The sequence below is a fragment of the Vulpes vulpes genome, chromosome 15, assembly GCF_048418805.1.
Source record: "Vulpes vulpes isolate BD-2025 chromosome 15, VulVul3, whole genome shotgun sequence".
NCBI lineage: Eukaryota > Metazoa > Chordata > Mammalia > Carnivora > Canidae > Vulpes > Vulpes vulpes.
Window position 1 is genome coordinate 63,432,561 of NC_132794.1, and position 25,235 is coordinate 63,457,795.

A 25,235-nucleotide genomic window follows, 5' to 3' on the forward strand; every position below is an offset into this window, starting at 1 on the left:
AAATAACTAGATATAAAAACTAATTGTCCTCTAAACCCATTACCCTAGTTTAATCATCAGAAAAACATGAGACTGTAACAGAAGGGCATCCCACAAGATACCTGACCGGTACTCCTTAAAACTGTCAGTCATCAAGAACAAAAAAAAAGTCCAAGAAACTATAATAGCCAAGAAAAGACTAAAAAAAAAGAAAATGACAACTAAATGTAATAGGATCTATGAGATCCTAGAACAAAAAAGAGACCTTAGATTAAAAACTAAAATACATGAATCAACTATGGACTTTAGTTAACAATAATGAAACATGTTTGTTAACTATAACAAATGCACCATACTAATATAAGCTGTTAATATGTATGGGGTGGGAGCAGTATATAGGAACTCTTTATACTATTTGCTCAATTCTTCTGTGAATCTAAAATTATCCTAAAAATACAGTCTACTTTTGTATCTATAGACATGAAACTATATGAAGATTTCAAGAGCATTATATCTTAATGAATAAAAGTCTGAACTGAGAACATAAAATGGTTTCTGGTTTAAAACCATCCAATTACTTGCCCAGGAGCCATGAGTAAGTTTCCTTAGAGAAAAAAATATGAATATGGTAGTTCTCAAACTTGAATGCAAATCAGAATCACTGAAGACTTGTTCAAACAAAGATTGCTGGGCTCCACACTCAGTTTCTGATTCAGTAGACCTGGGTGGAGCCAATGAATTTATATTCTAACAAGTTCCCAGGTGAGGCTGATGCAGCTAGTCTAAGGAGCATACTTTGAGAATATATTAGTGGTAATTTACTATATCAATAGTAATTGATAATAATATAGCAAATTACTATTTTTAATGGTATATTACAAAAAAACCCCAAGTGAATCCTTGAATTTTCACATTACTTACTAATGAATAAGTAGAAGTAATAATAAACTTTGTAATAAATCATCCAACTTATTTTTTTAATGTTTTATTTATCTTTCCTTTTTTTTTTCTTCTAGATTTTATTTATTTATTCATGAGAGACACACAGAGAGAGAGAGGCTGAGACACAGAGAAGCAGGCTTCCTGCAGGGAACCCGATGTGGGATTCAATCCCCAGACAGGGATCATGCCCTGAGCCCATGGCAGAGGCTCAACCGCTGAGCCACCCAGGCATCCCGAATCATCCAACTTGGACAAGAAGGGAAAAAGAAATTTCAGAATATAAAAGTTATAAAACATGTGAAATTACCATAGGAAAGACTGATTATACAATCTGCTAACAATGCAAGTATCAAAACCAGGACAGATGAACATAAAAGACAAACATAAATCTCCAAAAATATTATACTATAATGTATACAGTTCATGACAAAAACTTGCACATTTATGACATCATGAAAATGTGGAAGAATAATAAAAGAAGCTTTGAAAATTGTAAAAGGAAAAAAAAAAAAAAAAAGAAAATTGTAAAAGGAATATTCATCACTGGCTTAAAAAATAAGCAAGAACTATAAGAGCTAAAATACAGTACTACTTAAGATGTTAAAATACACAACACAAATCAAACAATAAGCTAATTAAAGAATAGGAATGGGATAGAAAAGGTTCCCTTACCCTGCATAAAGCAGAAGTTAATTCTTTAAAAAGACAGAAATGATATATCAGAAGAGATCATATATAGCTCAAAAGATGACAGAACAAACTCTATATGGCAAAATTATTATTCAGAGTCTGGGATTGTTTCTACTCAAATCTTTCAATTAATAAATTTGTATTTTTCTAAATTAGGCCCCCTAATTTATTAGACTATAAATTACAGACCTTCTACCTCCACTATAATGGGAAGGGGATTATCCTATCCCAGCTTTCTTAGTGACAGTAGTTTTCATTGTTAAGGCAGAGAGACCCCCGCAGATTGTGGGTTCAGGTGGTGAGGTTAGCAGAGCTGTGGGTACTAGGCCCTCCTGTTTACATCTTGTGTCAGGCAACACTTACCTTTTGTTAAAATAAAAGCCATAAATAAAATAATAATAAGGGCAGTCCTTCTTTTCTATCTACTGCCTCTGACTGGGGTTTCTCTGCTCTCTATCTCATTGCAGAACAGAAGCAAAAACATAATTTTCCCCTTGTAATTCTAAGGCCTCTTTCCCAGAAAAAAAAGATTTTTAAAATTAATAATATTAACTTTTATGAAAAAATTAGTATTTCATTTTTGTTTTCAGAAATTAGTACCTTTTTTTCTCATAAAATTATTTCAGACAGTGAATGTACCAAACGTCCAGCTATCTCCCTGTTAGTACTCTTTACAAAATAAAAAGCTATTCTATTTTTCTACTTATATTATGATTGTGACTCTTGCCTAACTCAAGCTCTTTAAATTAAGATATTGTAGAGGCATCAGTTTCTACTATACTTTGTAAAATTCAATGTCCCCTGAAAATTACTTTTTGTTTCAAAAATATTAAGCCAAGACATAAATAAACTACCTGAAGGTGCTCCAACCCAAGCCAGACCAAGAACACCATCATCAAAATCTCGGTCTGTGAAAACATAGGCCAAACAGTAGTCATCATGATTCTGTTCAGAATTCAATTCCAGAAACTTCTCCACGCCAATATTTGGGAAACGGAAGGGATTTGAAGGGTCCTTTTCATCAGCAGTTGTGTTGATCTAAAATCCAAAACAATTGTTTAAATAAGCAATTAATGTTAGCAGAGCCTATGTGTAAAAGTCTTTGCTCACTTTCTTCTGCATCTGCCTGGACAACATGTTGGGGCCCAAGGGAAATCAGGCCTGAATTAAGGCTTCTACAATTGTTCCCACTGCTCCCATCCCTGAGCTGATCACAGAAGACACAAGAAAAAGAAAGAAGGGAGGGAGGGAGGAAAGGAAAGAAGGAAAAGAAAGGAAAGAAAGAAGAAAGGCAGAATAGGAGAATTAAAATTGATTATGTTAAATTTCTGGGCAAGTATTGACCAGATTCCTGAACATTGAACACTTGAGATGGAAAAATAAGTTCTGCTTTCAAAACTTTTTTTTAAATAAAGATTTTTATTTCTTTATTCATGAGAGAGAGGTGCAGAGGGAGAAGCAGGCTCCCCACAGAGCAAGGAGCAGGACTTGATCCCAAGACCCTGGGATCAGGACCTGAAACAAAGGCAGACACCATATGAATGAGCCACCCAGGCACCCTGCTTTCAAAACTCCTAATAAAGGAAGTACAGTTTCTCAAATTTAATCATCTCAGCAAGTCTCTTTTAGTACTAATCTCCTACACACAGTGGAAAGTATGAGGATATAAAATCCTAAATTTTAGCTAATTACTAGAACATAAAATAGACATCTAACCCAAGACCATCAATTCAACAAATTGTTTCCTTGCTTCTCCTTACCTAAAATCTTAGGAGTCAAGCTTGACAAATTGAAAGTTAAATTTTTTTCCCTGAATGTGGGCAAGAACATTTTTTTTTTACTCCCAATTCTCTTCTCTTACTGTATCAAGCTGAGTTCCTCCAGAATTTTCTTTGATACTTAGCTGGTACTCCTAGTACAGGTTCCTCCTTCACAATCTGAAGAATTATCAGTTCTGATACTAAACTTCTACTAAAACAAAAGCTTTCATTTACTGGCCCCTACCTCCTTTCAGAGACCCCTGCCTTTCCTAGAACAATTTGGCATTCCCAAGTAAGTCAGAGAATTACATATATAACTGCTGATACAGAATAAAAAGGGATATGCATGAAAGTAAACATTTTTTTAGAAGGCAGGCCTCAGTTTACTGAAAATATTCATAGTAAAGGGAGAATATAACAGTTGATAAAACAAGAACTGTAAGTCTTTTTTGGATCCACACCCTTCAGTAAAGCCAAGAGGCTCAGAAGCAGAATTGCAAAAACCCTACTGAGGGCAACTGCTTAAGGATAGATTCCTGGTTTATCCACTAACAACTGAAAACAATCAGCAATGGTCATCTAACACAAAAAATTCCAAAAGCAATCACACTATGTATTATAAATAGCCCATGCTTAGAGACATACTATAGATGACTTTTTCCCACTAAACTGAAATGAAATTTTTTGATATTTCTATTATTGGCTACCATAAAAATTACATCTAAATTTTACTTTATACTAAAAATGAGAACATTTATATATTTATTGATACAAATTTCAAATTAATGGTTCACAAGGAATCTTCAGATGAGATTAAAACTAAAATTTTAGTCTCAGTTAAAAGCTTGAGAATAACCAATTGCCATACTATCCATTTATATATTCATGCATTTCATCATAATGTAAATCATTATACTAAAAAAAAATGTGTTCCACTACAATTTGTTCTGATATTCTTTACTTTTCACTAGTTTGCATTTTATTGCTTTGCTTACTAAACAATAATTATTATCACTTTTAGTTGTTCATTTAAGGGTTTAAATTACTCTCAAAACACATGAAAGTGATTATGAACAATTATATTGTTTATTTACAAACCACATTTCACCTTAAACTTCAATTTAACATTTAATCATACTACTAAGTAAGGACCACCTTTAGCCGTGCTATTAGATATATTATATGCATGAACAGGGACGCTTGGGTGGCTCAGTGGTAGAGCGTCTGCCTTTGGCTCAGGGTGTGATCTCAGAGTCCTGGGATTGAGTCCCACATCAGGCTTCCTGCATGGAGCCTGCTTCTCCCTCAGCCTATGTCTCTGCCTGTGTGTGTGTGTGTGTGTGTGTGTGTGTGTGTGTGTGTGTCTCTCATGAATAAATAAAAAATTAAAAATAAATAAATAAATAAATAAAATGCATGAACAAAAATTATAATTTAGTCAATCATGTTTTAAGAAAATCAGGAGTGCAAATATAAAGAAGCCCTATGGCAAATAGTTTTGTAACATGGTTTTTTTTTTTTTTAGACTCAAACTGTTTATCTAGTTTATGAATTCAGATTCTTAAAAGCTATATACGCAGAAAGAATTCACATTTGGAAAATTTTTCAAACAACCCAATTTTGTTAGTAATTTAATACCGACTTATTTAAATTTAAAACATTAAAACTAATCATCAGTGACCCTGTGGCTCTAGGTGAGCATTTCTCAAAATGTGTTCTACAGTTCTTTGGACTCTCAGTTTTCATTAATATAGAAAAGGTTCTATGGTCAAATTAGTTTTGAAAATTATGAGTTTCAAGGCTCCTGGGTGGCTCAGTCAGTTGAGCGTCTGCCTTTGGCTCAGGTCATGATCTCCAGGTACTGGGATCAAGCTCCATGTTGGGCTTCCTGCTCAGTGAGGAGTCTGCTTCTCTCTCTCTCTCTCTCTGACCCTCCCCACTGCTCATTCTCTTTCTCTCAAAAGAAAAGAAAAGAAAAGAAAAGAAAAGAAAAGAAAAGAAAAGAAAAGAAAAGAAAAGAAAAGAAAAGAAAGAAAAGAGGGAGGGAAGGAAGGAAGGAGGGAAGGAGGGAAGGAGGGAAGGAAGGAAGGAAGGAAGGAAGGAAGGAAGGAAGGAAAGATGGAAGGAAGGAAGGAAGGAAGGAAGGAAGGAAGGAATCATGAGTTTCTCTCCTGAAGGACTCCTCAAAATTTGAGATATGTTAGTGTGTACCATGAATTTACAAGAAGAGGGTATAGTACTGTTTTCCAACTTCCAATTTTATCTAACCATTCTATCTATCCTTCCCTCCTCTGGAGCACTAAATAGGACACTAAGAAACTAGGAAATGACAACAGTGATAATAGGCAGGGTGTGGGGGTATCAAGTACTGGGTTACCTGTAGTTCTTAAGAAGCTAGGGCTTTCTAGTTGGTACGCTCATCAGATACAATACAGTGGGACAGTACCTCTTCTGCTGTCCAGATTAAAACCCTATAGATTTCATTCTTAAATTACAAGCCCAGGTACCCCTGCGTGTGTGTCTTCATGCATGTGTAAAAGCCAAGAGTAAAGAAAACTGGATCAGTAATACAATTTAAACTATTAATGCAAAAAAAAAATAAAATAAATAAAATAAAATAAAATAAAATAAAATAAAATAAAATAAAATAAACTATTAATGCACAAAGATGAAGTAAAAAAGTAAGTATCTCTCTTTTTGTAAACACGGTCCTTACTGTTTCTCTTTCTTAATATTATGAACTACTGAAATTCCTTACTCGTATTCGTTTCACCATGAAACTAATGTTACGGATTCCGGAGAAGTCTGTGGTCTGGTAAATTGTATCAATCGCTTTAACATGACTGGATATCTATAGATTTAAAAAAAAAAAAAAAAAAAAGAACATTTTAAAGGCAATGTGAAAATGTGAAAAAGGCTGTGAATTTCCATTTCCCAAATCGAGAATTACTCGTGTTCTACCATACTCAAATTTTAAAACGTCTGCATCATGTGCTGGATGAACAGATGAAACAGATTAGTGAGCTGGGGAAGGGGGAGATTCTGTGCCTTTTCCAGGCTCTTCTCGCCAGTAACAAACATCACTTTTATTTCAATCATATAAAACTGTTTCCTCAATCAATCCTGTAAGGTCAGACCTCTGTGCCTTTTCACATGCTATTTCCTTATGCCTAGATTATCTTTATTTATCCATCAGATTCAGTTCAAACATCTCCTTTGAGAACTTCACTGATAGGGGCTCAGTTGGTTAGCATCTGACTCTCAATTTCGGCTTGCGTCATGATTTTGATGTCATGGGATTGGGTTCCACACTGGGCTCTGCACTGGGCATTGAACCTACTTGGGATTCTCTCTCTCTCTTTCTTCCTCTCCCTCTCACTACCCCAGTGCCCCGTTCTCACTCTCTTGTGCTCTCTCCCTCAAAAAAAAAAAAAAAAAAAAGAACTTCCATGATAATATAGGACACTCAGTCATTCTCTGACTTCAAGCTTTCTAGTGCTACATTAGTACACATTCTTTAAGTTGTGTTGACTGCTTACTGTATACTAGGCACTGTTTCAGGTGCTAGGAATACAATGGTGAACAAAACAGAAAAGGTCCCTATAAATTTACAAAGTTTTATTCTAGGAGGTGAGGGGAGAGAAGTAATGCAAATATAAAGAAGATATGTTAAGATTTGCTAAATTTTAGAAGGAAATTAAACATGGTTTTAGAACACAAAGGGATTCTCCTATTTACCTAGATGACGCCCAACTAAACTCTCTGGCTTCTAAACTACTTTCTCATCTTCACTTATAAAAAAGTATTCTTGCTGCAATTTATGTAAAAACATATATATATTCTTTTAAAGCTATTTTCAAAGAAATTATACAAACTTAAGCTAGCCAAGTAGAAGTATTAACAAGAATTTCAAAAGTAGCCCAGGTTGCCAAACTGATAAAGTCCTAAAGGTGCTGACAGGGTCCATTATAAATTCATGTTATCTAACCTCAGCTTGGCCTGGTAATTCCTTATCCAATTCTATTTCTACTCCATTCCCAAAGGGGTACAAACATTACTCCACAGATGATTATACTTCATACTTTACTGAGACTTCATCTTGACTTCCTTCCCTCTTCATCTTCAAATTTTTCTATTTTCATCCATTTCTGTCTTCCTCAAAGGATTAATTCTTCCTTAAAGGAAAACTTTTCTTTATTCTCATCCCAATCTTTACTGGACCTTCAGGAACACTGTTTCCTATCAATCTTACATTGCTTTTCTACTAGATCATTTTCCTCTTCCTACCAACTTACTCATGTATTCTCTGTCCTCTTTTCACCCTCAAATATTCCATACTATTTCTAAGCCACCATATTTGCTTCTATTTTTCACATTTCTTAAAACCCTTGCTGCTTTGGCCAACCCATTCGATACTGTTTGCAATGTTTTCACCCTCACAACTCTATCAGCTTAAAACTCATCAATAATCTTCTAGTAACTAAAAACCAACTACCTTCGGTAGTCATTTTTTTTCCAGTATTATTGAGGTATAACTGACAAATAAAACTGTAAGATGTTTAAAATATACATTTTGATGATTTGAAATATGTATACATTGTGAAAGGACTCCCCCCATCTACTACATTAACATACTGTAGTCATTCTCTTTGATATCTCTGCAATACGTTAGCCATGCATTTTGTTTTAAACTTGTTTCTTCCTTGGCTAATTCCATTTCATCCCCTACCTGTTTAACTATTATGTTTTATTCCATAGCTTCACCTTCTCATCCTATTCACTATATACAGATATTATCCCCCAGTTTCTTCCCTTTTAATTTCATTCCCTCCCCTTATTTCAATTATATCTTTTGTACCTTCAAATTCTGTATAGAAAGCTTCACGCTCGGCTAACCTCTCCCAAGGTCCAGGTCTACATTTTCAATATCCTAAGGAATGGCCACTTGGCTTTCTCACATCTAAAACTATGCTCATTACCACCATCAAAATGATTTCACCATTTATACTGGTGACATTTGCATCATCTTAGCCTCAAATCAAATTTGGAGTCAAAATGCATTAATCAAACTCTCACTGGGAAGCTTCGACAGGAAGACATTTTAAAGGGTATCTCCAAATTTTTTACTTTCATAAGGATTAAGAAGACACAAACCCATATAATACAACTCTGAAAGCACTGAGTACAAAAACAAAAAAACAAGTGCTAAGTATAATGGGAATACAGAATAGGAATTAAATACTTCTCACTGGAAGGATTCCTCTATTCTTCCCTCCTTTAGGAACCACAACTGAAAATTCCACTGTCTTTTCAAAGCTAAGCTCCAGTGTCATCAACTTCACGAAAAAATGTTCTTACACCTGTTTTAGAGGACTCTAAAATATCCTAGCTGGCCTTTCAGTCATCTGTGTACTTATCCTACATAATTTATAATTATTGAAAAATATGTATTCTTTTTTTTCAAAAAGAGATATACCATAACTTTAATTCTTAAAGGAAAACATAGGTGTAATGAAACAGTAAGAGAACATGCGAACTCTTAAAATAGTAGCAAAATCATAAATACCTGGGCAATCACAGCTTCTCGTGTTCCATAATATTTAAAGAACAGATGATCAGTCTGAATATAAAGCTGACAAGTATTTCTTTCAGCTGAAGTTGTACGTTTTTTCCTCAGGTGTTCTGGACCATTAACGGAATGCTCTTGAGGTGTCTATATGTCAAAAAAGAGTCATTTCTGATAATTAGTATGCTTCACTATTATCATAAATCTATATATCTAAGAATACACATTATGTAAATTTCATATTCTGCTCTATTATAGAACACCATAGGTATTCCTCTACACCATTAAGAATTCTTCATAAATCTCACTTTCAGTCTCATAACATTCCACTGTATGATTTATAATTTATTCAAGCAATTCTTTCATTTTTAAATATTTTCAAAGCCTACCATTTAATATGTAATCATTTAAATATAAAGCAAGTTTTATAGTTGTTTATAGTACCTTGATATCTTCCTCTATGTCCCTCTAACACCCAATCTATTACCCAGTCCTGTCAAAATGATCTCCTAAATACTTAGGGAATTTGCCCATTATCTCTGGTGCCCGCACATCAGCCCAAGCTACCATCACTTATTACCTAGAGTATTGCATGTACTATTGTCTTTCACTCTATTCTCCACACTGTAATTTTTCAAAATGCAAATTTGCAAATATTATCCATCTGCGTAATAGATTTCAATGGCTTCCTACTGCTCTAAGGATAAAGGCGTAAATCCTTTACATGTGCCACCAAATCAGCATTGCAGTCTCTGCTTACCTGCCCAGTTTCTTCTCATTCTGTATTATTTCAAAGAGACTCTACCACAGAACCCAACTCTTGCTCTCTGTGCTACCCTACACAAGCCTTCTTTCCAATCCTCCAGCATCATCTATTTCCTGCTGGTCTGCATATGCTACTACTGACTCTCCTGACCTAACTAACTTCTCCCTTCAGACTTAGCAAAGGTCAATTCATCAATTGTACAACCTCACAGAACCCAAGTCCCTTACATAGTACAACTTTAGTTTATTGAATGGTGATTAGTTTAATTTCTGTCCCCAGCCCACCATCATTACTTCAACCACTAGAATATGAGACTCAGAAAGAAGAAATTATCTGTGTTTGCTTCTTGCTATATTGCTATCACTAACGCAGACTTGGCAGGCAAAGAGTAGATATACTCAGTATATATTTGTTTAAAGAATTACACTGTTATTGGATCCAAGCATTTAAACATTTGCTGACATCTAAGAGCTCCATTTTAAGTGAACTTTGATGACAAGTAATGGAGAATTCAAATTAAATTATATTTTAAGCCACAATTCCAAATTTACACTCATGTTTTATACTTTCCTTCTTCCTTGACAACTCCATGTTTGACTGTTCTCTTGTCACGGCCTTCATTTTACTTTTATCTATTTTCACTGAGTATAGCATTCTAGGATGGTGGTTACTCAGTTTCAGCACATTCCACTGTCTTCTGGTTTCAACTGTCTCCAATGAAAACTGAACTGTCATTTCTACTGTTGCTTCTTTGAAGGCAACTGGACTTTTTTGTTGTTGTTGTTACTTTAAGAGTATATATCTTTCGGTTTTTAGACTTTTCTGGTAACATGCTAGGGTGTTACTTTCACTGGAAAGTATTTATCTGACTCTAATTACAAAGCTTACCAAATTTGTTGGTATCTCTGTTATACTTGGAAAACTCTCTGCCATACTGTCCCTATTTCATGTTTTTTCCCTCCTAAGATATCAATTGTACATATGCTAGACCTTTTTAGTGAATCCCCCCATTTATCTCTTTTCTGAATTTTTCTATCCTTTTGTTTCTAATGGTTCACTGTTTTCTTATATACAACATCTAGATCTAAACCTATCAAATTTTTAATTTCTATTTTTCAATTTCAGAATTTTCATCAGACTCTTTTGTTCATTTTCAGTTTTCTGCTGTAATTTTAAATTCCATTTCTTTATGTATTTGAACATATGTCTGTATCTGTGTCTGATCATTTCATTACCTGGAAACCTTCAGGTTGTTTACATGTCTGACATCCCAGCTAGAATGTAAGTCCTCTGAGGATATATACTCTGTGTCATTTATTCTTGTATCACTGATGTTTGGTATACAATAGTTTTCTCCTTTTGTTCTTCTACAATGTTGTCTTGTTTGTTCATATGCTTATTATTTTTAACTGAATGCCAGATAATGTACATGAAAAAACCACAGATATAAATTTAGACTTCAGGTGATGATACTTTCTCAATACAAGATTAATTTTTGCTTCGGGCAATCAGTTAGGCTTGATGAACTAGTAATCCTGGATCACTTTACTCTAATCAGAGATTAAGTAGCTGTGAAGTAAAACTTTTAATCTCTGTGATAGAAGAAGGCAGGATTTTTTTGACTCATCCTTACTCCAGGGATAGCCCTTCAAGATCCCATCCTAAAGCCCTTCTGAGAAGGCCTTAAGTACTATTTTTATCCTTAGCTTCAAGAATCTAGAGTTCTACTTGGCTTCTCAGTCTCTCAGCAACCTTATCAGGAACTAGAAGATACATCTGGAGAAAAGAGCCCCAAAGGCCATGCTCACATGTCTAGGAATTCTCATATTTTCCTAACATCTAGCCCCATAATTCTTTATAGCCTTATACTCACTCCAATACCTCCAAATACGCACACAAACACACACACATATAAACATACATGTGTATATATATGTACTTTTAAAAATATTTATATTAAAAAAATTTATATTTTGAGGCCAGGTTGTTTTTTATCAGCTGTTATAAACAGGAAAAGGATTACTCTATTTCTTGAAAACAATTCCTTGTTAATTTTAGGTATTGTGAATACTGTCTCAAAGTTTATAACTCTCTTTGCTTTAAGGTACCTTTTACTCTTAATTTTCATATAGTGAAATATATCAAACATTTTATAGTCAAAAGATTTTATGTCATATTCAAAGTGTTTCTCTACCCTAAAATACAATATATTTTTAAATATCTTTTCAAACGTTTTACCCATTTTTTAACTGGAGTTCATGCATTTTTTTATGTGAGTAAAAATAGTTGTTTGTATATTCTGAGACACCTTCTATCAAATAGCTGTACTGCTGACATTTTTTTTTCATAGTCTCTGGCTTTTTACATTTATTTAACTGTGTCTTTTGAAATTATAATTTTAACAGAGCCCAACTAATAAATTTTGTATCCTAAAAAAATTTGCCTATGTCAAAGTGACAAAAATTTCTCATCTTTTTCTAGAAGTTTAAGTTTTATCGTTAAGCATATGGATGTATTTTCTATTTTCAGCTAATTTTTGTATAAGGTATAGTGTATAGGTTGAGGTTCAACTTTTTTTCCATATGGATATCTAATTATGCCGGTACCATTTGTCAGACTATTCTTTTCTCCTTGAAATTACCTTGGGACTTTTGCAAAAATCCATCTGATCCTATGGATTCTATTCAGTTCCACTGTTTTAAATGTCTATCCTTAAGTCAAGAGGACACTATCTTTAATTACTATGGCTTTATAGTAAGTCTTAAAATCAGGCAGTACAAATGCCCTTGCTTTGTTTTGGGGTTTTTTTGTTTTTTGTTTTTTGAAAATTCTTTTGGCTAGTCTAAGTTCTCTGCATTTCAGCCTAACTATCAGAATCAGTTTATCAATTATTAGATAAATACTCAGAGATTCTGATACGAATTGCACTGACTCTACAGCACAATTTGGGGAGAACTAACACACTGAGTCTCCCAAACAATAAACACAGTATATTTTTGTTTGTTTGTTTTTTTTTTTAAGATTTTATTTATTTATTCATGAGAAACACAGAGAGAGAGAGAGAGAGGCAGAGACACAGGCAGAGGGAGAAGCAGGCTCCATGCAGGGAGCCCGATGCGGGACTAGATCCCGGGTCTCCAGGATCACACCCTGGGCCGAAGACGGCGCTAAACCGCTGAGCCACCCAGGCTGCCCTATATTTTTTTTTTTATTTAGATATTTAATTTTTCTTGGCAATGTTTTATAGTGTTCATATATATGTCTTGTGCATATTTTATTAAATGTATTCTAAGTATTTTATAATCTTAATGATATTTTTGGAGGGCTTTTTAAATTTTCATTTTCTAAATGTTTATTGGTAGTGTATAGAATAGAACTAATTTTTGCATACTGACTTTATATCTATCTACCCTATGTCCTTGGTAAATTTACTTAATTATTTTATAATTTTTCCTAGATTCATTACAATTTTCTAAGCATAATCCCAAAGTTACCTACAAATAAATGCAGTTTATTTCCTTTACAATCTATATGCCTTTCATTTCTTTTTCTTGCCTGACTATGCTGACTATGACCATGATATGTTATCTTCTTTTATATATTGCTAAGTTTGACTTGTTAATATTTTGTTACAGTATACTGGCTTATAGTTTAGTTTTCTTATAATGTCTTTGTCTGGTGTGGGTATCAGGGTAATGCTGGTCTGACAGAATATATTAAGTTTTCCCTTCTCCTTTATTTTCTTAAAGGTTTTGTATAAGATTGGTATTTTTTCTTTCTTAAATGCTTACACTTCCATGGTGAGACTCTCTCTGGGCCTGAACATTCCTTGATGGAAACTTATTAAGTATCAACCTAATTTCATCATACACACCTACTATTCTATTTCTGCTTGGTTTTGTTAATTTGGATCTGTAAAAGAATTTGCCCATTAAATTAGCTATTGAACTTCTTGGCTCAATGTGCTCAAAATTTAAACTACCAATGTATGTAGTAATAGCTTCTTTCATTCCTGATACTGTATTTTGTGTTTTCTCTTAATTTTTTCATCGGACTACCTAGAAGTTTATCAATTAATCTTTTCTGTTGATTCCCTCTTGTTTTTGTATCATTGATATCTCTCTTACTTGTTACTTTATTCCTTCTATTTACTTAGAAATAGAGGGAAACTTAGAGTTTAAGTTACACTTTCTGGTTTAGCTTTCTAAGGTGGATGCTTTTAAGATTGATTTCTAGATCTTTCTTCTTTTCTAATTGTTAGAAACATGATTGGCTAATGTTTCCTGTGCACTCTTCACTTCTTTGTATAGATTTAAATTTCCATCTCTCTCTCTCTCTTTCTTTCTTTCTTTCTTTTCTTTCAGACAGAGGCAGAGACACAGGCAGAGGGAGAAGCAGGCTCCATGCAGGGAGCCCAACGTGGGACTCGATCCCGGGTCTCCAGGATCAGGCCCTGGACTGAAGGCGGTGCTAAACCACTGAGCCACCTGGGCTGCCGTGGTATCCTTTTTCTACCCAAAGAACATCCTTTAACATTTCTTGCATTTAAATTTTCTTTCAGTGGTTATTCACCATAGCTGAATCTAATGAATTTTATTATTTTGTGTTTTTGTTATGATTCACTTCAAAACAGTTTCCAATTGCATTATTTAGATGTGACTCAATTTCCAAAAATTTCAGATTTTCCAGATATTTTGTTACTGATTTCTAATCTCCTTGAAACCTAAGAACTTATTCTATATAATTTGAATCCTTTTAAATTTATTGAGACTTCTTTTATAGCTTAGCATATGTTAGCAAATGTTCATGTACACTTGAATGTATATCTGCTACTTTTGAGTGGAGAGTTCTATAAATGTCAATTAGGTCATCAGGTTGGTTCAGAGTGGTATTCAAGTGTCCTATTCCCTAACTGCTTTTCTATCTACTTGTTCTATCAACATATCAATCAACTTGTCTACTCAGAAATAAGTGTACCTTCAACTATAATTTGTAGATTTTTTCATTGCTCAGTTTTGTCAATTTTTTTCTTAATTATTTTATAACTCTCTTACTGCATTATTAACTGACATTTAGGACTATTTCTCTTTGATAAAGCAAAAATTATCCTTGTCTACAGTAATATTCTGTGAAATGATATACATTCTTTGATATTAATATGGTCACTGTAACATTCTTACAACTGGTACTTGTATGATATCTGCTTTGCCATCCTTTTAAACTATTTGTGTCTTTACGTTTAAATTGCATTTCTTTTAGACAGATTCGGTTTTGCTTCAATCACTCTTACCATCTCAGCTTTTGAAATCAATGTGGGTAGTCCATTTACATTTAATGTAATCATTAATGTGATTAGTTTAAACTTACCATCTTGGTGTTTATTTTCTATTTGTCCCATATGTTCTGTGTTCTTATTTTCCCCCTTACCTTCTTTTGGATTAACTGAGTATTTTAAACTCCAGTTGATCCTTAACCCAGGGATTAGGAATGCCAATCCCTCACAGAGCTGAAAATCTGCATATAGCTTTTGACTCCTCCCCAAAAATTTAAATACTAATAGCCTGCTATTGACTGGAAGCCTTATTGATAACATAACTAGTCAGTTAACATTTATTTTGCATACTATATATATTATATACTATATTCATATATAAAATAAGTTAGAGAAAAGAAAATTATAATGAAGAGAAAATACATTTACAATGCTGTAATTTATGTACTACGCAGTATTTATTTACAGAAGAAAATATCCACATATAAGTGAACCTATGCAGTTCAAATTCATGTTGCTCAAGGGTCAACTACATTTGATTCCCTTTATTGACTTGTTAACTGTATCTCCTTTATTTTCTTTCAATGGTAACTCCAGGTCAGGTTGCAAACATCTTCTTAAAAGGACTGATACTAAATACTTAACTTTATTTACAAAAACAAGTAGCTGGTCTATGGGCTATAGTTTGCTGACCTCTGCACTAAGGTTTCTTTTTTTTTTTTTTTTTTTTAATTTTTATTTATTTATGATAGTCACAGAGAGAGAGAGAGAGAGGCAGAGACACAGGCAGAGGGAGAAGCAGGCTCCATGCACCGGGAGCCCGATGTGGGATTTGATCCCGGGTCTCCAAGATCGCGCCCTGGGCCAAAGGCAAGCGCCAAACCACTGCGCCACCCAGGGATCCCTGCACTAAGGTTTCCAATATCCAACTTCTAAACAGCAGAGTCTAGCTGCCACAATTATACTACTTCCTGCACAATAAGAAACAACAATAACTTCCACTTTCCCTCCTCCTATCTTCTGTGCCATTATCATAAGTTTTGATTCTTCGCATATTATAAACACAGTTTTCATTGTTACTATTTTAAGTAATTACCTCTTAAAGAAAATATTTAAATGATACAAGTCCTTTACATTTTACCTATGTATTTGCTGTTGTTTAATTATTTATTTTTAGAGAGAGCAAGCAGGGGGGAGGGGCAGAGAGAGAGAGAGAGAGGGAAAGAGTCACAAGCTGACTCCATACAGAGCTTGGAGCCCAACACAGGACTTGATCCCACATCCCGGAGATCCTGACCTGAACCGAAACAAAGAGTCAAAGGCTTAAAAGACTGCACCACCCAAGCACCCCTATATATTTACTATTTTATGCTCTTCACTTCTTTGTATAAATCTGCATTTCTATCTGGTATCTTTTTTCTACCTGAAAAATGTCTTTTAACATTTCTTGCAATGTAAATCTCCTAGAGGCAAATTCTCTCAGCTTTGTCTAAAAAAGGTCTTTAATTTGCTCTCATTTTTAAATATTATTTTCACAGAATAAAGAATCCTAGTTTGACAGTTTTTCTTTCAACACATAAAAATGTCATTCCATGTATGTCTTCAGTTTGCAACATGTGTGATGGGCAGTCAGCAGTTATTCTTATATTTGTTCCCTATATGTAAATGTATCTTTTCTATGGCTGCTTTTTTTTTTTTTAAGGATTTTATTTTTAAGTAATCTCTATACCCAATGTGGGGCTTGAATGTACAACCTCAAGATCCAGAGTCACATACTCCATTGACTAAGCCAGCCAGGCAACCCTCTATAGCTGCTTTTACAATTTTCTCATTTCTAGTGATTTCCAGTAATTTGATTTTGTGTTTATACTGCTTGAGTTTCAAAGAGCTTCTTAGGCTATGGATTAAAATTTTTCTCATATCTTAAAATTCTGAAAATGGTAATTTTTCAAATCTTTGTTGTTGGAAAAAACAAAAAAGTCCCTCCTCCCCGGACTCCCAATTATTTTCTCTCTGAGCTTAGATTTGGATTGTTTCTATTGTTTTATTTTCCTTTATTCAAGTTTTCTTATGTTAGCTTCTGCAGTAACTGATTTGATCTTAAGCCTATCCATTAAATTTTTCATGTCAGAAAATGCACTTTTCACAGTTCTGTAAGTTACATTTGGTCCTACATGTTTTTCTGTAATTCTTTGAACATATTAATACTAGTTGCTTTAAAGTCCTTGCATGCAATTTCTGGTTCTGTTTCTATCTGGGTGTTTTTTCCTCATGACTATGGATCACATTTTTCATCTTTTTGCCATCTAGTAATGTTTTCTGAATCCTAGACATTATGAATGTTACATTGTTGAATATCTGCATTCTGTGTCCTCCTTTAACAAGTATTATTGAGCTTTATTCTGATGGGGAGCTAATTTACTTGAAAATCACTTTGATCTTTTTCAACCTTAGTTTTTCAGCCTAATAAAGGCAGGTCTGAAGTAGTCTTTACTCTAGGGTGAGGCCAATCTACTCCTAGCATAGCTTGAGATCTCAAACAAGTGTAATTTCTTACAGTTGTTCAATTTATAGATTCTCCAGTAGTTTGTCCTTCTCTGGTAGTTGTCTAATACAATTTCATGCTGTGCATGCACACATTAGTTTTCAGCTAAGACTCAAGGTAATCCCTGTCAGATATCTGGAGCTTTTTCTCAGTGTAGTCCTTTCTTCTCAGGTACTCTGTCCTAAGTCCAGACACCTCAGCCTTTCTAAACTTTGACCTGTCTCTTCAACTCAGCAAGACTGCTATGTACTTCTTACTCTTCCTAAGATCCCTTCCCCTGTGCTATACCTAAAATTTTGCCTTCTCTAGTCAAAAAAATGACAGAAATCACAGAGATTTATTTCTCCCCTCTCTGGATCTCAGTCCTTCACTGCCTATTACCCAATGTTTGAAAATAATTGTTTCATATATTTTGTTCAGTTCAGTCCTCATATAATTACAGGAGGTCTAACTTAACAGTTACTCTAGCACAGCTGGAAGGAAAATCTCCATTTACTTTTTCCACTAAGAGTTATAAAATTTTCCTTTTAGACATTTAACACTTTAATATACCTAGAGTTTTGTTTGGTTTTAAATATTATGTAAGATGGAGACCTAACTTCATTTTTTTTTCCAAACGGACAAGCATTTTTTTTGGCTCCACTTATTCAATGATCTCTACTTTTCCTCACTGATTTGAGATCCCACCTCTACTACATAACAAAGTTTCACACATGTTATCGGTTGCTTCCTGAGCACTCAATTTTATTCTTCTGGTCGAGTTGTTCATCCTATACTAATATCATACTCTCAATTACTCTAGTAAGTCTTAATATCTTCCAGGGTAAATCCCTCTTTCCTGTTTACCACCTTTAGGGTGGGCCCTACTTTTCTTTACTTTTCTATATAACATTTTTAACCCATCACTCTGCTGTGAATAACCCTGTTGTAATTTATATTGGAATTGTAGTGAACCTACAAATCAATATGGGGAAAATGGAAGTTTTAATGATATTAGGTATTATTTTCCACAACTATGGTATATCTCTCCATTTATTTAAAATCAATCTTTTTATATTTTTCTCCCAAAGGTTTATAATTTTCCTTATATAGGCCTTATCTTTCTTTATTACTCTAATTCTTCAATACATGATATTCTTGATATTATTAATGATGCCCTCTTTATCTGGTAGTCTACTGCTGATATAAACAAATGCAATCTATTTTTGTTTATGAATGTTATATCTACCCACTGCTAAACTCTCTTATATTTAACAATCTGTAGTCTCGTCCTCTCTATCCACATTGCAAATACCTTAGTACAAGCCACTATTCTCAACTGAGTAACAAACACTTATAATTAGTTTTCCAGCCTCTAGTTTTGTACCCCACCCTGGAGTTAAAAATTCTTTACTGGTCTTGCTATCTGTCTGACCTTTGTATATACTGTTCCTCCTGTCTTCCTATCTCTTCATGGCCAATCTAACTTCTGCTTATTCTTTTAGTTTCTGATTACTGTCCTCAAATACTTCCTAGGCTAGATTAACTATTCCTCTTAAATGTATAGTATCACCCTATGCTTAATCCTCTTCTATCTCTTACCGCTCTTAATTGTTTCTCTCTGTTGCCAATTAAACTATAGTTGACCCCTGAACAAACCCTTCATGGGTTTGAACTGTGTGAGTCCACTTATATGTGATTTTCTCCATATATAAACTATGGTACTGTAAATGTATTTTCTCTTCCTTATAATTTTCTTAGTAACATTTTCTTTTACTAGCTTAGTTTGTTATAAAAATACAGTATATAATACATATAATACAAAATACATTAATCAACTATTCATGTTAACAGTAAGGTATCCAAGCAAAGGAGGCTATCAGTAGTTAGGTTTTGGGGGAGTCAAAAGTTATACGCAGATTTTCAATCACACAAGGGTCAGCACCCCTAGCCACCATGCTGCTCAAAGGTCAAGTGTATTAACTTTTTTGAGAACAAGCTTTCATCTTCATCTCTACATACTTGCAGAACTTACCAGTCTCTGACATATGGCAGAAGACTGATAAATAATCATTCAACAAATGCAAGAATAAAATCTAACTTGGACTTGGAAGATCCACCTGAAATAGAACTATCTGTGCCATTTTGCAGATCAAGAAACACACATTTCTGCATTTGTGACTCAAAAAACTCAAGCAACATTATTCCATCTTACTACTTTTAGAAAAGATGCCAAAATACATAATAAATGTTTTACCATAAATACAATTTTCATTTTAAATTTGTGTTTTGAATTAACTATTTTTAAAAAGAGCAAAAAAGAGCAAAAAAATAAAAAATAAACCTAACAGTCAAATGGTGAAAAAAAAACTTAAAGTATCAAAAGTGGAGTTGGAACCCCATACTGGGCATAGAGATTACTTTAAAAATAAATTAATTAGATAAATAAATATATGTATATCAACAACCTTCTGATTTTTATTATAGTGGCTAACTATCTCAGTTTGCTTAGGAACATGTGATTTTTCGTATTAAATTGGGGAAGTCCCAGGCAAACCAAGGGAATCAAGTTGCTCTAATTTTCATACTAATACAAATATTTATACAAAACACATACTCAGACTAAATTTTTTGTAATCTGACCAACAAAACATGTAAGACAGAGTATCTTGTGGATATGTAACTTAATGTTTTTTGAATCATACAGATTTGTATTCCAATCTCAGCACCTTGTCTTTATTACAGGCAAGTTACCTGCCCGTTTTGAACATAAAAATATGTAAGTATTTCCCCATTGTGATATACATCTTTCAGAAATTCTAAAACATACATTTTTAATGCAGGAATACATGTCCAAGTTCATTTCCGTTTCTTAAATGCAAGCTAGTATTAAAATCCTTACCTGTGATACTTCCTCTACACCAGTCATCTGGTACCTCCTCATCCTTTCAAATACTGAATGATCTGCACAGCCCCCCTGTGGGCCATATTTATGGGGATAGTCTAAAACACAAAAAAAGTAATGTCATTACTATTACATGTTTAGAGATTACTAATCATCTTACAAATGAAAAACTCAAAATTAACAAAAAGCCATACATGCTTATTGAGCATTATAATTTAAAACCTACAAAAAAAAAAAAAAAAAAAAAAAAAAAACCTGGCAGGTTCATAAGTTCTCCCTCAATAAAATACCACTGGTCTCTACAATTTCGTCATATAGATGATTTGGGAATTCTAAAAAAGGACAATAATCATTCTTCATTCTAGGTTTAACTTTCCCAATCTTTCCCACTTCGGATATATAAAATATGTTAATACTGCACTTTACTTCATTTTGTAATTTATAACTTTCCCTCCAAATACATTAAGTTTCCTATGCTGCAAATGTATACCTCAATCTGAACTACAGTTAGACTAATATGATATTCTATTTGGCTTGAATTCCTTCAATGAATACCAACTGGCCACAAGGAAAAGTGTCCTTCAAACATGTTCCATGGCACAGAAAAAGACTTTAAATTTCTTCCAGGTGTAACTCAACTGAATGCTTTATAAGCCAATAACTATTTTATCATCATTTGTTTTCCCTTTATAATTAAACAGTGATTAATTAATCCTTAACTGTATTGGTTCTATTTCTAGATAGCTGTTCCATTTTAGTCATTTAAAAATTTATTTCACTCTCTCAAATTTCACATACCTCTTCCTTGTTAGGGTTCTCCCTAATCATGACCATATCTTATAATTTAATCAAGCTACCATAATTCAGTGAACTATCAAAATAAAATACTGAGACATGGGTGAGAAAGGAAGCACTGAAAAATTTTTAAGTAGCTTAAGATATAGTACAAAGAATTATAATTAGAAATACTGCAGGTAGTTTCTTAAGAAAATCTAGAACCTGAAGTGGATACTAGTGACCTATTTCTTTGGAAATACTAATTAAATAGTACAATACTAATTTAATCTGGCAGTTAAGAGACAGGGGTTACAGGACAACCTACATTTACTGATATTAACAGCTCTGACTTAAACTTTAGTTTTTTTTTTATCAGAGGTCAAGACTGCAAAAGCTATAAAATTCCAGTCAATAAATGTGAAACGATAGAGTTAAAAAGTTACCACTTTATAACTCCACAAGTATAAAGTGATTTAGGTAAGCATCATTAATGGGTATTAAAACCACTGAGTGAAAGATATGGGGTTACTGGATATTCATAGACTCTGAAAGTATCACCTCACAGATTACTTATTACTTTATAAAGGAAAGTGGTATCTTCACACTAAAGATATAATAATTATCATTTCATTTACCAAATGATCAAGCTAATAAGCCCATGTAGTAGAAAGGTATGTGCCTCCTGATGTGATGCAGTAAGGAATATCTATCTTTCCCTACACAATATTCTTAACAAAATATATTCACTGAATCTCATCATGAATAAACAATCAGATACACCAAAATGCAGAATATCCTATAAGTCCCTGACCTAGACATGTGAAAAATGGCAAGGTCACTTAAAGAAAAAAACACAAAAAGTTGATAACTAAGGGTGTGGGGGCCTGGTAATTAAGATATTAAAAGAGACATAATATACAAACGCAAACAAATGTATTTTTAGGACAACTGGAGAAATTTTATTATAGACAAATAGTAAATAATATTATTGAATTAATGTTAATTTTTATAGGGGTGAAATACTACTGTAGCTATTTATGAAAATGTAAATATTCTTAGGGAGTGTGTGTTTTAGGGGATGTGTTTAGCAGTGAAGTTTCATGATGTCTGCAACCTATTTTCAAATAGTTCCCCAAGAAGTGTATGAAGGGTAAAAAAAAAAAAGAAAAAAAATTTTAATGGCAGATCTAGGAGGAGGATATATGTTTACTGCACAGTACCTTTAACTTTTTCTTTTAAGTGTAAAATTTTCAAAATAAAATCAAGACTAAAAGAGGTAGAAAAATTCAAATGACTTCAAAGTGGAAAATACAATTGAAATACCAAATGAGAAAAAAAACCTAGTATGTTTATTATTTTAGCATTTCAAAGGTTGACTTTGGGAAAGTAAAAACACACCACCACCCAATAACATGTATCTAATAAGAATCTACCACAAAGGCTGAAAAGTTTTCCAATGTAATATCCCCATATTTTCAATTATCACCTTTTAGAAGGCTCGGGATTATAATCATCACAATACCTTCCTCTGATAATGTGATTTTAACTGAAAATACCCAATGAGCCTTGCCCAGATTCTTACTGGAATCTAGTTTGCCTGAACCACCAGGTGAAGAAGTTCCTCCATGCCAAGAACCCGTATTTTAATAAATAAATAAAAAATATACAGTCATACTCATAGGCAAGTTTACACACATACTTAAGTATCTTTTCCAGTTAATAGCACATTGATCCTTTGGAATTTTGCTACTTATTTTAATTGTTATTATAAAATCAAGTTCATAGTTTAATATCATTTCTATATCCATAATTTTGTGCTATTTTATTTTACCCCCATACCAGGATAGTCCAAACTCCAGTAACTAAGAATGTGAACTGATTCTTTGACTTAAGTTTTCCCTTAACTCATGGCTAAGAAAATGGTTTATCTATTTAAGATAACAACATGTATGAGGAGGAATCCTTCTGCTGACCCTGGCAGCAACTAGGCAGATAAGTAAAAAAATGCACTGAGTTACTGCTCACAAAATATTTTGTCATATAAAATGGATGAAACTAATTTATATTCTTTCAAAAGTTTAGTTTCTGTTCCAATGTGATAAGCAACTAACTTACTATTCAATTAGCATGTTATGTTCTTATTTTGTCATAAATGGGTCAGTTTGTAGTGCCTTAATTTAGATTTGTTTATTACGTTGGTATTTTAGGTAATAAGAATCTATTTTACCACTTACCATAGGCAAATTTAAGTTCAATGAAATAAATGTATATTTACCATTTGATGAAATTCTTATAGTTGAATTAGACTTCTCCCAATACACACATAAAAAAGAGCTATTTTGACACCTGAAACTAACATAACACTATATGTTAACTATATGGGAATTAAATTAAAAACTTTTTAAAAAGAACTATTTTAAACTATAGTTCTGATTTTATCATGACATTTCTTGAAACCATCTTAATAACCCCCAAGCCCAAACTGCTATCTCTCACATAAAGACATGAACAGAAACACACAAGCATGGACACTGAGATCCCACTCCCAAATTAAAAACTATTTAACTTAGCCTTTCAAAAGACAAGCCCTGTGATTAAATCATTACAATCAATTTTCAGATGAACTTTCCATAAATGTCTACTATACCTGGTCTCCCCATCCCACACACCCCATGACTACCAGAAATAAAGGAAGAAAGGAAAGAAGAAAAGAAAGAATATGGGGGCAAAGGGATAATTTGTTTACCAAAAACAAATTTGTTTACCAAAATACATAAATGTCCCAAAACCCTTCATATCAGTATATCACTTAACCAATAGAAAAAAAGTTTTTAAACTATTCAAAAATCCTATTTGAAAAAAAAATTTTATTCTTGGCATAGTTTGGCAGCCACTGACCAATAGGTCCTCATCAACCTGCATATAAAGCTAGACTGAATTTCCCGGCTCCCTTCCAAGTTAGGTGTGACATATAACCAAGTTCAAGTTGAAGGAATGTGAGCAGTAGGGAAGTGGACAAGAATGATCCTCCATGCTCTTTTCCCCTTCTGAATTGCTAGCGGGAGACAACCTGGGAAAGTAATTTCATAAAGTACCCTGGATTCCTGAACTGTGAAAAGCTGTCTGATGAATATTCACATTAAACTGTTACATAATGAGAAATGAGCTTTCAGTACATTTTGTCACTGAATTTGGGGACTGTTTGATAATGCAGTTAACACTGCCTTAATACATGGTGAAAATGTTTGTCAAGGAAAGAAAAACTGATTTTATACCTGCTCTTCAATGGCATTTGGCAAATTTTTCCAATCACAGTACCAAAATAATCTCAGACTAGCATATCAGAAATTCTTTAGCAGTGTTAGTAGTTACTGTCACTTTCTGAATGTTTTCATTTATAACTAGTTTTCACTCATCCTCAGATAGAACTTTTGCCCCCCACCCCCCCCCCAAAAAAAAAATCAGGCACAGAGTTAAGTTGAAGACTTACTATACTCATGGTAATAATTCCACTTTTAGCTGAAGACAGAAACTCGTAAACTCTATTAACACTGATAAAATATTTCACATACTTAGAGAAATGTGCTATTATCACTGTTCAAACAGTTTAAGAAGATTTACTCAATGCAAGATTTTCAGTTTTAAAAAGTAAAAAGAGCTGTGAAATTGTTAGCAATATGGTTGTAAGTCCACCACATAACAAACATGTCAAAATAAGTTTTGCTTCAACACATAATTTAGTTCAATTATATTACTTCAACATATAAATCAGTTGATATCCTTGATATTATTCAAATTTGATAAATAACAAATATAATCTGACCACGACAGGAATTAGGATACACCTCCATTCAAAACATACTAAGGGGGGTTACCTGAGTGGCTCAGTCAGTTGGCTGCCTCACTTTGGCTCAGGTCATGATTTAGGTCCTGGGATTGAGCTCCAAGTCCAGCTCCCTACTCAGCACGGACTTTTCTTCTCCCTCTCCCCTTTCCCTCCCTCCTCACTTGAGCTCATTCTCTCTCTCTCTCCCTCTCAAATAAATAAAATCTT

The 25,235-nt window shown here is 33.5% G+C and overlaps 1 protein-coding gene across 1 annotated transcript in view; it reads right to left on the reverse strand.

Moving 5' to 3' along the window:
* The window catches only part of ADAM10 (ADAM metallopeptidase domain 10), a 128,823-nt gene that overhangs the window by 36,010 nt on the left and 67,578 nt on the right, over positions 1-25,235 (reverse strand). The window contains exons 5-8 of the mRNA XM_025999677.2: positions 20,402-20,502; positions 8,938-9,084; positions 6,130-6,222; positions 2,466-2,649 (exon numbers count right to left, since the gene is read on the reverse strand). Of these exons, the coding sequence (XP_025855462.1) occupies positions 2,466-2,649; positions 6,130-6,222; positions 8,938-9,084; positions 20,402-20,502 (525 nt within the window). The remainder of the gene's footprint in view (positions 1-2,465; positions 2,650-6,129; positions 6,223-8,937; positions 9,085-20,401; positions 20,503-25,235) is intronic.